Genomic DNA, 15,709 nt, shown 5'->3' with positions numbered 1-15,709 from the left:
ACAGACCCGCTGGGATCCCAGCCCCACTGGAAAATTTGGCCTAAATTTTGTTCCCAGTGGACAAAACACCCTACAATTTCGGCCCCACTGGGAAATTGACTTTGTTTTTATCCCCATTTGAAATATTTTAAGCTTGGATACAATAGAATTTCTATTCCCATTGGGATTTCAATCAAAATTTTTATCCCCATTCTGGGAAAAAGTCACACCGGGGTTGTGAGACAGGGGCGTCAATAAAAATTGTGAATTTTTTCGGGCGCGAATATTTTCTAACATTATAAAGGTGGTATGACAAGGGCCAGGTAGTTTTCCGTCATATTATCAAAAGGTTTATCCTGTTTTATTTGGATTAAGTTCTTGACGTGTGAAAGCGCATTAAGGAGGAAATAAAATATTGTTTATTTTTCTTGTGTGTGATACTCAAGTGTTTGGCGTTGAGTTCATCCCTTTGATGATCTTATGAGAAAGTGTAGTTGATAAATAAACGTTGAATAAACACTATAATCCTACTAAGCCATAGGGAAGTTAACAAAGTGCCCATTATCGGCTACTAAACGATTTTTGACAAATCATTTTGATCAATTTTTAAGACTTTAAACATTGTAATTTTAGAGGGTAATAAATATGTGTTTGATGAGATATTTTTTTTTAAAACGAAACTTTTGAAACAAATGTTTCTCGGGTGCCCCCTTCCCTTCTCTTTATTCCAAACAAAGAAATCCCTACAGGTTTCCCTATAGGAAAGTGGATAATTTTCACAAGTAAACGTCAAAAACTAGGCATGATATTTTAGTTTGAAGTTCTAGTTGTTAAACTTTTGAAATTAGGAAACTATTGTATCATTAATACTGTTCAGTTTAACAATTGCTTATATGAAAAATATCGCAAAACACTAAACGTGTCAAACAAAACACTGATAATATCTTGAAACTTTTTAATGGCGCCGGACAAGTAAATTTTGTAACCTTTTACACTAAAAAATACACCCGTACAATGTTACTGAAAAGCTAAGGTGACCTTAGGCTGATACAAACAATCCACGCCAAATTAAGCATAACGGGATGACGGGTGTTAATGCTTGAATACCGACATGTGAATGACGCAAGTTATTTGGCCGGATATATACTTTTTTGCATATTTAGATACGGTTACGAAAACACAAGAGAGTTATGTTATAATGCGTTGTTAGTGTTTTATTAATAAGATAGGCCGATTAATTGAATAGTTCCACACCGTTTGTTTGCTCAACTTAAGAGCTAAAATCCGCTTAGTCTGATCATACGTAACCCCCGTCTCACACTATTGATCTACATCGTTCTAGTATGAGCTTCGTCTCTTCGAGACGGGGTTTTCTAACTGAGCAAGTGTCATAAAGATTAAGATGCTTAAACACTCTTTCCGTTGATTCTATATCCGTGGATATGATATGATAATTCGATTTTTCTTTTCCGATATTATGTCTAAACCTTTTTTTACTGTTGCTTTTTTTTTCACTTGTTATTGCGAGCATTCTTTATGGCTATAGTAAGTTAGACCATTTTTGTTGACATGTTATTTTCTTTCTTTTTAACTGGATTTGACTATTTGGGTTTGTTGGGGATTCTTTTGATGAAGGTTTTCCAGCATCAGCGAAGGTAACTCTTGATATACATAGGCCAGGGCAAATTTTCCAGAATGCAGATTGGGAATTACACTATTAAAACTTGTCTGTATTAAACGCGGCTAAACCAAGTCTGTGTTCAACCACTACGATTCCGTTCCTTAATCATTTGACCAAAAATTTCTAAACTTTCCCCTTCTGAGTCTTCTCACCCTCAATGGAGTGGAAAGAAACCGTAATACACAAACACACTCTAAACTCTAGCTCTTTTCGAAAGCAAAATTGTACACACGGCCCTGAATGACCAATATGACCACAAAGTGGCATTCAAAGCCTATACCAATATAGGGGCCCCAGCGGTTTGCGAGAATGCGTGAATGGGCTTTTTCGGTTGCGTGAATGCGTGAAAATTGAAAATAAAAAACGCGTGAATGCGTAATTGGAAAAACTTGCGTGAACGTGAAAATCCACTTTTTGATTGCGTGAATGCGTGAGTCTGGGCTATTTTGTGTGTGAATACGCGAATTTTCTCTTTTTCCACCGATTATGTGCAATTTTCCAAATGTTTCCCCGATTTTCCCCGAAAATTTTACCAATTTTCTGAAAAATCGGGTTTGCGTGAAACTCGAGAGAAATTTGCGTGAATGCGTGAATTTCGGAAAAAAATAGCGTGATTGCGTGAATTGAGGGTCCGCTTGGGGGGCTCAATAAAGATCAGATGTTCGGATGTGTATGTCTCATGTATGTTGAATATGTGCTAGCAACCTTGAAAAGCGGGTAAGTTAGAGAAAATCACAGGAACCTTACTGAATTGCTAGCTACTCAATCTTTTACAAATTCTCTCGTATTGACGAGTAAATATTTAACGCTTAACTCGTGTGATAGTGTGATCGAAAAGGTGGTAGACCTCAACTAAACCTGTCAAAATTTCATACATATCGAAAATCACTCTTCCAAACCCTATTTTACTTTCTTTGGTTGGGTGCATCGAGTTCAAGACGTGCCAAAGTTCTATAAGAAAGTAATATGAGACTAAGGAATATGAAAGAAATGAGCAGAGAGATTTTACTGACTTTTTGCCGTTTTATAAGCTAAGTTTGATAGCTAAAACAAGAACATTTAGAACAAAAAGACTTAAAATACATAGATAAAATGAAATTTCATTCTAGCTTCAAAAGGTCTTCAAGAGGCTAGAAAAAATTAAAACAAATTAGTTTGTAAACTGAACTGTGCACAGTGCTCAAAATATTTTCACTAAATTTATTTTGGCTAGTTTCTTTGTGTAAGGTAAAGGGCGGTTACTGACAACGGATTGGTAGATTGAAACATATAGAATCTGGGAAATGGTGACCTATTTTTGATAGACATGAGCCTCGTTCATTCATTCATTTAAAATTAAAACCTTCAAGATTAGAAAGTTAGGAATTTTTTTTTAAGTCTTCATAAGACCGGGTAACGTTTTAGTCATTAGATGGTGATGTCATCATCAAGTTCAAAACGTCAGGACTTTAATTTGGAGAGAAATTTCATGAAGAAATAATTAGGAAAACAAATAAATAGATGGATCATTAGGATAATCTGTGAGAATTAAGGAAGATGGATTAATCATTTAAGAACGAAAAAATCTCGCCCACCTATTTAAACAAAAACTATTTTTCGTATCGTTATCACGTGTTAAAATTTGAATTGGAAATGGTGCGCATGAGCAAACTCGCCCCAATCTCTACTGGCACCAGTGAGTCCAGACCATTATCTTGACAATTATGAGGTAACCATTCTACACCAAAAGAGGTAAATTTCATGATTTAGGAATTGCGGGGTGGGCGGCGGCTAAAATAGGTAGGTTAAGGGAATTAAATCAGTCTGCGCGGACCTGACTGAATGACGGAAAGGTGCCCAGTGGTAAAACTTAAAATCAATTCGCTAGAGGAAACAATAAAGTAAAACACGGCCAAATTTGGAGGTTCTTGGATCACTCGTTGACCAAAAATGGTCAAAAAGCGGTCAAAATCTCAAAAAAGTGGATTTTTGTCAAATGTTTGCATTTTTTTTTTTTTTTTGGCTTAAAATCTCACTGGAAAGGCTCACTTTTAAATATTTTTTTTGCTTGACCATGAAGCACAATCCAATTTCTACGAGTTAGATCAAAAATGACGATTTCTAGCTCAAACTGGGCAACCCATGTCCAATTTACAACACGGCACTTAAAGGGTTTAGTGCCAACTTATCACAATACTACAGGGAACTCGTATTCGAACTAATTCTCAATTAGAATTTTGAACAAGTTCGAATTGATTTGAGTTCGAAATAAAGGATAAAATTCAAATAAACATTATTAAATATTTGACATAAAGCGAAATCTGAAAGAGGCAAATAATGACATTATGAAGATTAGAAAACAAAATTTGAGTGGTCAAAGAGAGTAGGATTAGCACAGTATAAATTGGTGATAGGTGATATACACACACTTCAATGTCGTCTACAAATTCGAGATAATCATTATCTTCTTTTATTGAGAGGTTTATACGTGTGAAAAAGGAGATAAAAACATCAAGAGAACGAGAAAAATATTTTTTGAATTTCATAATAAAAGTATCCGCCACGTCAAGTATTAGCATTAATCTATCCAGTTTTTTTTACTTTTTTTCCACAAAAAAATTTATTTTTTTTCTGAACCCCCCTATTTTATGAAATTGGTTTTCTAAACTATTGGGAAATTCTTCTTGTCCTTCAGCGTATAATTGAAAACTCCTAGTTTCTTCCTGTTTCTGCAAAAACTTTTTTAGTTACATAACCCACGGGTACCCCAACAGGCAGACAGCATGCATTTTGAAATTTAAAGTACTTCAGTTTAGCATTTCCCCTTGATCAACAAGCCACAACTTCTTATCCTTCGTGGTACAATCGGCTTGAAATCTAAATTTCTACTTATTCGAAATAAAAAATTTTAAAGCATACGGTCATCCATTCTTTGAAGAAGGTAGAAAAAGTCAGCGATTAAAAGAAAGTAAAAAACGGAATTAGTCCCTATACTAATTTAGAGATTTCAAATTACTGTGATCTTTCTCTATAGCAAAAGTAAAAGATTTGAAGAAATCCTTAATCAGGATAGATCAAAGATAAGTAGATCCAAAAGAGGGTTGAAATAAAGACAAGCATTTTTTGTTTCAATCTCAATAAGAAGACAAGAAAGGAGAAAAAAAAGGGTCTTTCCTGATATAAATAAAAAGAACCTAATAACTTGATCTTGTTCGGTTCAGCCTCAGTTGACACACTAAGATTAGTGAAATCGGTAGGGCGGCCTTCAAAATTGAAGTTGATAAGGAAATAGACTAACTTGTTATTTTAAAGGTTTGAAATCAAGACATAATATAAACAGTGTTTTTCTTTATTTGGGAGAAAACCTCTTTATAGTGATGGCTGTATTAAGGCATGTTTCGTGATTAGTTTGGTTATTGACACGACGCTTGCGTAATTACAAGGTGCAACATACCAATCAGGGGGAGGGGGAGATAGTTGAAACTAGATTCGATCGCTTCGATTCGTTCCGAGTAGGGACAGTATATAATAAACGGGTATGAATCCTGAGGAGTGTCAAACTTAAAATTAGTTTCGGAAACATAATGTGAGAGCTTTGTATGTTTGAATTTCTTCATAAGTTGCTTATATCTTCTTCAGCAAGAGAGTGCTTGACCCGGAGGAAGCATTTTACACAATAAATTGAAGTTGAGATAAGAGTATCAGAATTTTTGACTGAAGATCGTGACGAAAAGTTGCGTGAAACTTTGAGTATCAAACAATTCTTATCTCAACTTCAATTTATTATGTTTGAATTTCTAGGTAATAAATAAAAGATATGTATAAAATAATGATTACTTCTCTAATTAGTTAACTGTTGGGATGGGTACTGCCCATGCTGACTGATAGGGGCGTGTCACTGAGCTTCGAGAAATGAACCCTCCGACTTAATAGAACTGAGATTCTAAAATAGTTTCAAAAGATTTTCCCATGCCTAAAATTTTGTGAATTTTCTATTTTAGCATTTTTTGCGACCCTAGCTGGATTTCGTGGAGGTTTAAAGAGGTACTCTGTCCAGCGCCACACCCCTGTATAACTACCCCAATTTGAGAAGAACATACCTTCTTAAGAGAATCGGTTTGAATTAATGATTTGGTTAGTTTACTTTCCGAACCCTTAAAAAAGAAAACCGTTGTTGTATTCAAATTAACCAACAATTCAATTCAGTCGATTGATCGTCAAAAATATGTGACAGAAATCTGATTGATCAGGGCCCCCTGAGAAGAATTAAGCGTTTTCAAAAACATTAAAAGGACAGTAAGATCGTGTCATTTTGTTACATCTACAAACTATTCTACACTTGCGTGTCACTTCGATGGGAGCTACCTAAGGTAAAGGTCAAAACGGCATACATCTATCAAATCTAGACCTGGAGAGTCGCATTGAATTTTGGGATGAAATTACCCTCAGTACCATTACTTGAAAAAAGTGTTTCCTTAGGTAAGTGTTTATGGACGGGTAAGGGTTTTTGTAGCGAGAATTCATATCACGCTAGCATATAGCGATGTTTCAATGTTGTCAACGGTAAGAAAACATTAAATTACTCTGGGCATGCAAATCTATTCGAGTTAAGGAAATTGGAGTTATGGAGTAATTTTATTATGCATTGTTAACTGAAGGGACAAGAAAACTTGTTCGAATTAAAGAGACACTCAAGTTGTAGGTTCGAGTTATGGAGACTCCAATTTTAGAGGGTAACGAAGATATTTAAGAGATGATAAGACCTCGCTCTCCGATGAATGACGGGCTACGTTATAGTAGCGTGGTGGTAGAGGACCGTGTTCCTACAATCCCTAAACAAATATCTTGAGACAGAAGAATTCTAAACATTTTTGAAAGATAAAAATCCGTCCCCCGGATGTCCCCAGTGATGAGTGTCCGGAAATGGCCGAGTACTCAACGCTGACAGTGGGGGAAAGGGGAGCCATGTGAAGTGTCTCAGATATAAATTGGGGGATTGTAGCAGCGGTTTAGGAGCGCAAAAGGCTTAATCTTCCATACAGTAGGTTATGGATCAGGAAATGAGCACACGTAACATACTTGTATTTAAATTTGGTAGAACTTGTGGTAAACCTAGCTTAATCTTCTGAAATATATGATCAGATATTACTTATCGAAATGAAATAATTGACTTAATTCTATTAATGTAGAGCACTCGACACAGTATTAAGAAAGTTTTAATCTTTGAAAATCTGTTATTGAATTATTTGGTTAGTGATTTATTATCACAATTGAATTAACTTCATTTATTCAAAATAGAAATTTTGATACTTGATTTAACGTGAAGCGGAGTAGACGTTAAGATTCAATTTGAAGTCAATTGTCGTCCTGCTTTTAAAGTGCGGTCAATATATTTAATACAGAGATAAAATGTACCGACTAGCTTGCTCACATAAGATCGACACTTAGAATTTAGAATTTTGTAGGATTCTCCTTGAATATCTTTTTACCAGGCTAAAAATGCAAGAATTTTAAATGAAGGTAATCAAAGGAAATGAAATTTTAAGTGACTTTAATGTTGTGAACTGTAAGAGATGTAACGTATGTATTGTAACCATAGAAAGTTTTAAGTGGCTTTAATGTTAGAACTAGAGGGATACAGTTGAAATACGGGGTGGGAAGATTAAATTAGGACAGTTGTTATTTAAGGTTATTTATGTTTCTCGTCTATATTACCGGGCTAAACGCTCCAAAATTCAATAAAATTTTAAGTAGTGTAACAATAGAAAATCTTAAGTGACTTTAAGGTTATAAACTAAAAGAGAGACAGTTAAAAAGTAAGACTTTATCAAAAAGAAATTCCAGAAATTGATATCATTTGATAGAGATTAATTGGATTTGTATTGACAATTGAATGGAGAAAAGAAGATATGACTCTAAGTCATTTTTTTATTTAAGTATAGAGATCTTTATGTAAGCCCGCAAAGTGTTTGTGGTTACTTGGAGACTCGAGGCTAAAGACTAGCTAATGCTTATAACCAAAGCTACCTAACCTTTCATGTAACAAAATTTCTTTAGTAAAGCCTTATATATATAGTGGTTAAATACGCCAGATTAGAAACGTCTTTTACTTAAGCAAGACAATACAAAAAAGACAATGAAAAAGTCAGCAGAGTATTGGATTGCTTTTATTTATTAGACATGTGTATTTTTCTTCTTTTAGGGTACTGCTTTTTTGTTGAAGGAGTGATCTGGGTTGGGATGAGCTTATTTCTTTCTGGCGCGTGACCTTTAGAATAAGACATTTTTAAAGGTCTTTTGGTTACTTCTGTTGGTTATTAGTTTGGTTTTTGGTTTGTTTATCAAATCACTGTATGCATCAAAATAATTGCTGATATCAGCAAATCATTAGCTACCTATAAAAAATGGTTCATTCTAAAACTCATTAATTAATAATTCCAAACAATTAATAAAATCTTAATTTGTCGACACAAGCTACAGGTCAACCAAATCGAGAAGATTTCAATATTTAATTAAGGGGTTACTTTAAATTTAGGAAAAACAACTTTTGGTGTTAGTTTTAAGTCTAATGATGTGATTAGCATATGTATGATTGTGTGTTTAAGATAGAGTTGATCACCGATAAGGCACAGGGTGTTAACTGTTTTCAGAACCTCAATTATTTACCTAAGGAAATCAAGTTAGGGGATAATGGTTAAGTGAGAAATGAAGGATTTAACACGATTATTGTTGAAATTTTATTTGGTTAAAGATTTTCTTTGTTGTTTTGTTTGTTTAGTGATTGTGTTTTGTCCGAGTGGAAACTGTTCTTGATCCTGATTAAATCGAAATTTTTCAAACTTGTTTAAAAAAAATCAAAACTTTTTTTTCAAGTGTTAACATGTTTTAGTATGTAGATTCAACAAGGTGACAAATGGTTGAAGTTTGATTGTCGATCTTATCTTTTTCCTCACTTCTTGAGTTTTGGATAAATTTTGAATAAAATTGCAATTATTGACTTAGTTACTTTCAATATCAATTTTGGTCAGTTTCTCAACTGTACGACACTTGTTCAGGCCTAAATTTTATTCTGCCTCCTTTATTTAACCACCACTTTTCCACTCGTTGTAATAAAATAGCCAGAAAATTAATTATTATTCAAAAAACATTTCAACAAATATTTTTCAGCATAAGCTTTTCGTTTTATTAAAAAACATCATCAACTTTTCCACTCCTTTCATAGGTCAAGAAACACCTACACAGTAGCCAGTTTTATGATAAAACAATGGGAATTAAGCCTAGCCCCTGGTCTTTTATCTTTTGAATCTAAAACTCAATTTCTGATTGGATTATAGAGCACTTCATTATCAGATTTTTAAAATAAAAACTCCTTTTGTTTGAACTGATTAACCTTTGGTAAAAAACAGGTTTCCGTGATTTTCAAACTTTGAAAGCCGCAAATTCTGATACATAACGAGAACAGTAAAATGGTAGGTACTTGAATTCCTGTAAATGGAGAGATAAGATATGCGGGTAAAGAATTTTTTCTCCCCTTAAATCTTCTCTGAGTGCAGTATATATTCATGACTGGCAACTTGATCATGCTTAACGATTGTCTACCCTTTCGATTAAACCTGAATTTAGAAGATATAAAATATCGTGCCTGGGGATAATCTAGGCTGCTGGCATCCACTAACAGATTTGTGCTCCTTATATATCAAACCGGCAGTTTTGTAGGGATCTGCGATTCAAACTATAAATGATCCTTGCTTAAAAGACTCTCAATTATATCTTTATAGAAGTAGGCACAGAAAAATTAAAATAATGACACAATCAAAAGGTATATCTTTCTCTATCGAGAGGCTGTTATCACCAGGTTGTTCTCTACCTTCGCAAACGAACGGTTTAAGCACCAGAGAAGAGTTATTGAGTAACAGACGAAGTATTTCATGTGGGGAAGAACGAAGAATTTCTTCTGAACATGATGATAATGAAGATGAAGAAGATGTGAATATCGAAGAAAGTAGCGATGAAGAAATGGAAGAAGAATCTCATAAAAGGTAAGTTAAATTATTCTTTACCTATAAAGTTTCCTTATTTACTGATGACTTGAAGACGTAAAGAAAATTTGAAACCAAGAACTCCTACAACGATGTCGTTAATATTTCTTGTTATAGTGATAAAAACCTTAGGGTTAGTTAAGAATCCATGGTAGCTCCTAAACTTTAATTTTTACTGAACTTAGACATGGAGAATATACATCAACAAACCACGAGGACCGTCAACAACCTACACCGCCAGCAGATCAATCTTATCAAACGTCACGGACACCCTCACAGCAACAAACTTCGTTATCATCAAGAGTATCGTCAACTTTCAATCTAACAGATCGACTCGCAGGTAAGGGGATGAATAACAGGCTTGGGTTTAATTATGCACCCTAGTTCTTAATTTTTCTTTAAGTGTTTAAACAGATTGTTCCTGAACTCAGGCCCGGCACTTTTGAGCAAATGAGATTTTTTTCTCAAATTCCTAGCGAATTTTATCTCATTTTGAGCCCTCAGCCCCACTTTTATGGTTGTTCCGCCGGGTCTGGAACTGCAACAAACATAGAATGCCAGCAAGCCGTTTTTGCATAAAATATAACTTTATCTCACAAATTTAAATAAAAACCTTTGGCAGAAGGTTACAAATGTTACCAATATAGACAAAAGAAGGCATAGAACAAAAGCTTTTCATAAATTACTAACTAGGAGAACATAAATTGCCTTTTTCATATTTGTAAGCCACATAAGACCTTATTTTTTGTCACTTGAACGATTTAGTCTTGGCGTTAGAGAAGAAGAGGTCTAAGCTTTGACGAGATAAATTTCTAAAGGAATTTCGATCAAACTAATTCACAAGTCAATTTTATAATGCCTCTATTATCCGGCTTTAAGATATACTGAAGCATTAGACTGAGAGAGGCAGCATCGGCGATAAACATCTGAAACTCACAGACAATACAAATGCGATTTATTCTAACCAACACCAAATATTTCTATAATACATTTTGAGACAGTGGGTATAAATGTTTGTGAATGTTAAAATAATTTGTGGTATAAACCTTATAACCAAGCTTTTTGAATACAAAACGAGCTAAAAGGAAATCTTAGTGATAAAATTATCAGGTAATATCATTTTCAAAGATAGTAGTCTCAAAGTTGACCGGTTTTAGAGGATGTTTTTATAAGATTATCTTTTTTACTCAAAAGCTTAGCGAATCCCAGTACTCCGATAAGGTCTAAAAATTTGAAAATCAATAAAGTGCATCTCACGTGAGTATCTGAATCTCCTATTCTACATAAACATTTTCTTAGTGATGTACCCCTATCATAATAAAAAATGTTCTAAAGCATGGGATACCCTGGGAACGACCAAAGACTCCGATAACATTATTCTGTTTCAAGGAAAATGGAAATTTGCATCTTTCCTGTTTACAAGAGTGAACTTTATTGATTTGAATCATTTCCTTTTTCAGATGTCTTACTAGAAAGTAGAAAACATTCACAAAATAGAAAGCATCGCCGAATAAGAACAGCCTTCACACATCACCAATTGACAACGTTAGAACGTACCTTCGAAAAGAGCCACTATCCCGATGTTGTTTTACGCGAACGACTAGCGACATTCACTGGGTTACCAGAGAGCAGAATCCAGGTAAGATTTCCCGGATATCTCACCATTTTTCCTTATTAATGAATTCAGAGAAACTGCAAAAGCCCCTAAGCTACACAACAAGAGCTGAACCGGGTAGAAATTTTCAGCTCTAACTATCACTTAATAGTGCTTAAAGTTAACTTCCAATAATTAATAGAGCTATGATAATTCCTTAATGCGCTTATCATATCATTCATTTTTCAAAAAACAAACATTAGACAAAATACAAAAAGGAATCCGGGAAAAATGTTATGATGGGCTGCACTATGTTGACCGCAAAAATTTTCTTCGCAGTCTGTTATCTACTTAAAAAAGAGAAGTACTTTAAATTTAGAGTTCTGACAACGCTATGGTATCCCGTCACAAAAGAACCCATCAAAAATCAAAATATGTTGTATGCATTTCTGTTGAGGCTCACTCTTCAATAGTATCAGTCAGTTAAGTCTCAAATTGTTCTTATTACCATAAGCTCTTGTTTTGAGGTACTTTAGGATTCATACCTGATTTCTACTGATTTGACGCTTAAACTGTTCTCATTTTTTGTCATTTTTGAGCCTCGTTGTTCTTATAAAAAAGAGTTAGTATAGTATTCAATCAATTCACAAACAAAATGTCATATATTATGACAAAGAAGAGCGAGTGACCACTGTGTATTAGAAGAGCAAGTTGCTACTCATATCTAGTGATAGCTGTGAAAAAGGTTAATCGCCTTATGGGATATCATATAAACAATACGTTCCTGAATGATAATGCTTCTCTGACAGATTGATGGATGAGAAGGGGTTCTTAAGGTCATTTGGTTATAAGTTTTTTATGACTTATTGAAGAAATGAAAATGCATAGTTTCTTCTTTTATTTGCTCATAACTAACACAACAGCCCTATATTTTCTAATACGCCTTGAAATATCCTGAAGTCCTAAAAACCCTTTATCTACAAGAAAACATAACACCAAAACGTCAGAATATAAACCAACTAGATTCTTATGAAAGATCAGATACTTCTTTGGTAATCGTGTACGATAAATTACGATTTATTCGATAATTTTAAATCTTTTTACTCTCTCACATAACTGTGGATTTTGGCTCAACTTCTTGTAAGCTTAAGGAAACACAACAACGGAAATTTCAAATGCTTTTCCATCGCAGTGGGGTAACAGACATGCAATTATTTTTACGATGACCCACCTTTTTCATTTAACCGAGACATTGGACATTTATTTTGTTTGATCACAAAACTCACACTACTTCAGTTACAGTACGTAGACATTACTCATTAAATACTCATAAAACCTCAACTGGACTTTCGTCTTAAACTGTTCGGCTGCTTTTACCTATACCAAATTTTTTCTATTACCCCCTATACTGAAAATGGGTGCAGAAAATTCGACTCAAGAGCTGCACAGAGGTAGTCTACACAATAGACAGCTAGGCTTTTAGGTCTTACTCATATAGTGATAGAGTAGGAGTTTTACGCTCGAAACAAAGGAAGATATGACGTAACCTATACTGAGAGCCTTGATCTGATTGGCTGAATTCTAACATAATAAAGCGAAAGGGTTAAGTAACCCTAGCTAGGGAGATGCCTTAAAATTCAATGGATCATAAAAAAACCTGCTGGGAAAACTGTTTTCGAAGGATTACTAAACGCACTTAAGTTAAACAAGGAGTTGAAAAAAATCATGGAGGGTTGACAAAGTTGGATTATGAGATTGATAAAAAAAGTCTTTTTTGACGTTTGAGAGATTTGGAAATTTTCTTTGATAAGCCGACTTTTTACTACGTTACGCTTCAGGTAGCCATCAAAAGGACTTAACCTCTTCTCAATTATTTTGCTTTCATGAAATACATATTGATTGAGTAGCCACAGTTGAGATCAGCATGAATTCTCGTGAATTGAGCAAAGCTTAAAATTGAATGTTGACTATATTTTACGAATTCTCAAGAAGCAGAATATACCTTTTTAAACCTTATTCGTGGTCAAAATTCAGGTTGATGCGAACTTTCTTCCATTGATCCAATTTCAAGGAAGATATTAAAATAGATGCTGAACTTCAATTAAATCAATTTCAGCAGAAATTCAAAAATTTCACTCATTTATTTTCCAGGTTTGGTTCAAAAATCGTCGTGCAAAATACCGGAAAACACAGCGCTGTTCATCTCCATATTCACAACGCGAAAAATCACTATCACCACCGAAACCAACCAAACAGATACCATCCCCAGATCATATCCCTGTAAATCTTCTACTACACCCTAAACTAGAAACTTCAGCACCCTATAACGCCCGTCAAACGCCACTATCGAACGAATATAAAACAATATGGAATCCTTTTAACCAAGAAGACACTAAAAATTATCCGAATCACACACAAAACGAACTTTACCCACCAGAATTATATCGAAAATACAGGGGTACGACTTTCCCACCTTATTACATGGACTTGAGCCCAAAATGGCCACCCATGACATTGAATGCAAGCCCTTCTCGTGAAAATTTGAATGCCTCTAGAAGAATGTTTATATCCTGATTTGTTATAGAAAGTTAAAAAGGCTGATTGTTTTTAATGAGCAATTAATAAAATTTGTAAATAACTAAAGCTTTTTGAAAATGTTTGTTTCTGGAGAATTTCTAAATTGACTTCATTAAATTTCTTAAGTAACGATTTTTCAATAAGTGCTAGACTGCAATCTTATAGAGTTTAGTTTCCTTTTAAATAAGAAGTTTAGGCCTTATACCTATATACACCCGAATCTACTTGGAATTTTGAGTAAGGCCTTTTTAAGTCAAGATTTTTAGATATCATTTAGATGTATTGTTTTATAATATACTCTTCATTTAAAAAGATGCATTTTACACACGTTCAATAATTATGCTGAAAATTATTATTATGGTAATATTAATATAGTATTTATTAATTAAAAAATGTAAAGAACTTTTAATAGATATTTCAAATAAAACTAATTTGATCTGTTTTAATATTGTCAAAATTATGGTAAACACTTAAACCTGATAGAAGTTTGACTTGTTTAGGCTAAAAGTGAAGATCGCGCTACAAAACTTTCAAAAGTTGAATCAACTAGTAAAAATTCTCGTCGATTTTTACTGTCTCGAAGCCTAATGAAATGAGAAAGTTACCAAATTAGTTGACTTTTCTTTGTATTTCAACTTATGGAATGACTAGTCTTTAAATTATCCTATTTAGTGAATTTCGGGAGTTCTGGTATGTAAACTGACTTAACGACCCTGTTCGGTGTGGGCCGAAAAGGGCCGCGAAAAAGGCCGGCAAGATACAATTACGAAGGCCTAGACGCCAGACGAATGTGGTTTTTTTTTCGAAAAGTGATTTTCTTACGACCGGAAGGGATCAAGTCAACCAGAAGGTCGAATTTGGCAAAGTCGGCAATAATAAAGAGATTAAAAGAAGGAAAAGACTTACGAATGTGATATCGGTGGTCTCTTTAAGTATATCCTGGATAGACATTGAATGCCAGCAAAAGGATATCGATCCAAAACTTCCTGAGAAAGTATAAAATGCGGAAATTATGGTCAAGTTATTTTTTGATGGCATATGTAAATAAAAATACAAGTTTAGGCATATTATGTCGCCAAGATCTGCCATATTTGTAAAGAAAATGGCAAAAGAAAACAATAAATACCTTAATCCAGGATAAATTCTAGTTCTAAAAATAAAAGATTAACAGGTTTTAATGTTAAAAATAAAAAACTACCCATCTACCGGCAAGCGATTTAAATTATAAGCAAACGAGAAATTCGGGTCGAGGCTCAATATGCTTAGCAAAATCTAATTTTCAGCCTTAATTTATGCTTAATTATATGCTCAGACTTTGATTTGTTGATTTTCTTTGGTTTCTTTTAGAAAATTTCGAATTTTTAAGTCGAAACAAGAATTCGGCTCATAGAAAGAAGGCCGCATGCGAAAATCTTTGGTCTAGGAAAGCTCAAACAGCTTTAAAAGTAACCCTAAAAAGGTCAGCGTTTTAGAAAAGCTGCATAAATTTTATTGCATTTCAGTATGCTTAGCATTATGCTTATTTTCTAGCGAATTTGAGCCTAAGTATGCTTATAAACGTTATGCATATAAAAAAGAGTGTAATAACACATAGCAGATATAATTTAAACATCATGAGTAGAACATAGTGAAAACATAACGAGATACCATTTCTTTTTCGAACTCGAAAAATACTTACATGCCAATTTGACAATGTAAATGTAATGCAATGTAACTTATTGGAAAATAGTACCTGTTTATATGTAGCGAGTTCGAAATAAAATCACGTGCAACTCCAATTATAAGGTGAATTTGAAATTCCTCAGAAACTAAAAAATACATTTCGTATAAAAATGATGAATCGAAAAGATATTGCCGCGC

At 33.9% G+C, this 15,709-nt stretch overlaps 1 protein-coding gene across 1 annotated transcript; it reads left to right on the top strand.

Moving 5' to 3' along the window:
* Positions 1-9,397: 9,397 nt before the first annotated feature.
* On the top strand, positions 9,398-13,846 carry LOC136803925 (diencephalon/mesencephalon homeobox protein 1-B-like). Its single transcript, XM_067060648.1, has 4 exons — positions 9,398-9,678; positions 9,864-10,018; positions 11,139-11,317; positions 13,424-13,846. Exons 1-4 carry the CDS (start codon positions 9,443-9,445, stop codon positions 13,844-13,846), a joined length of 993 nt encoding a protein of 330 aa, XP_066916749.1. The 5' UTR covers positions 9,398-9,442.
* The last annotated feature ends 1,863 nt before the right edge of the window (positions 13,847-15,709 follow it).

This window comes from Clytia hemisphaerica, unplaced genomic scaffold, assembly GCF_902728285.1.
Source record: "Clytia hemisphaerica strain Z4C2 unplaced genomic scaffold, Clytia hemisphaerica genome assembly, whole genome shotgun sequence".
In the NCBI taxonomy this organism is placed as follows: domain Eukaryota; kingdom Metazoa; phylum Cnidaria; class Hydrozoa; order Leptothecata; family Clytiidae; genus Clytia; species Clytia hemisphaerica.
Note: the sequence above shows the minus strand (reverse complement) of the source record. Positions and strands in the feature narration are given on the sequence as shown.

Bases quoted from the DNA above. Each gene is read 5' to 3' on its own strand.
- LOC136803925 (XM_067060648.1), top strand. From the start codon at position 9,443: ATGACACAATCAAAAGGTATATCTTTCTCTATCGAGAGGCTGTTATCA. The intron at 10,019-11,138 runs GTAAGGGGATGA...TTCCTTTTTCAG, and splicing joins TCTAACAGATCGACTCGCAG to ATGTCTTACTAGAAAGTAGA. The intron at 11,318-13,423 runs GTAAGATTTCCC...TTTATTTTCCAG, and splicing joins TACCAGAGAGCAGAATCCAG to GTTTGGTTCAAAAATCGTCG.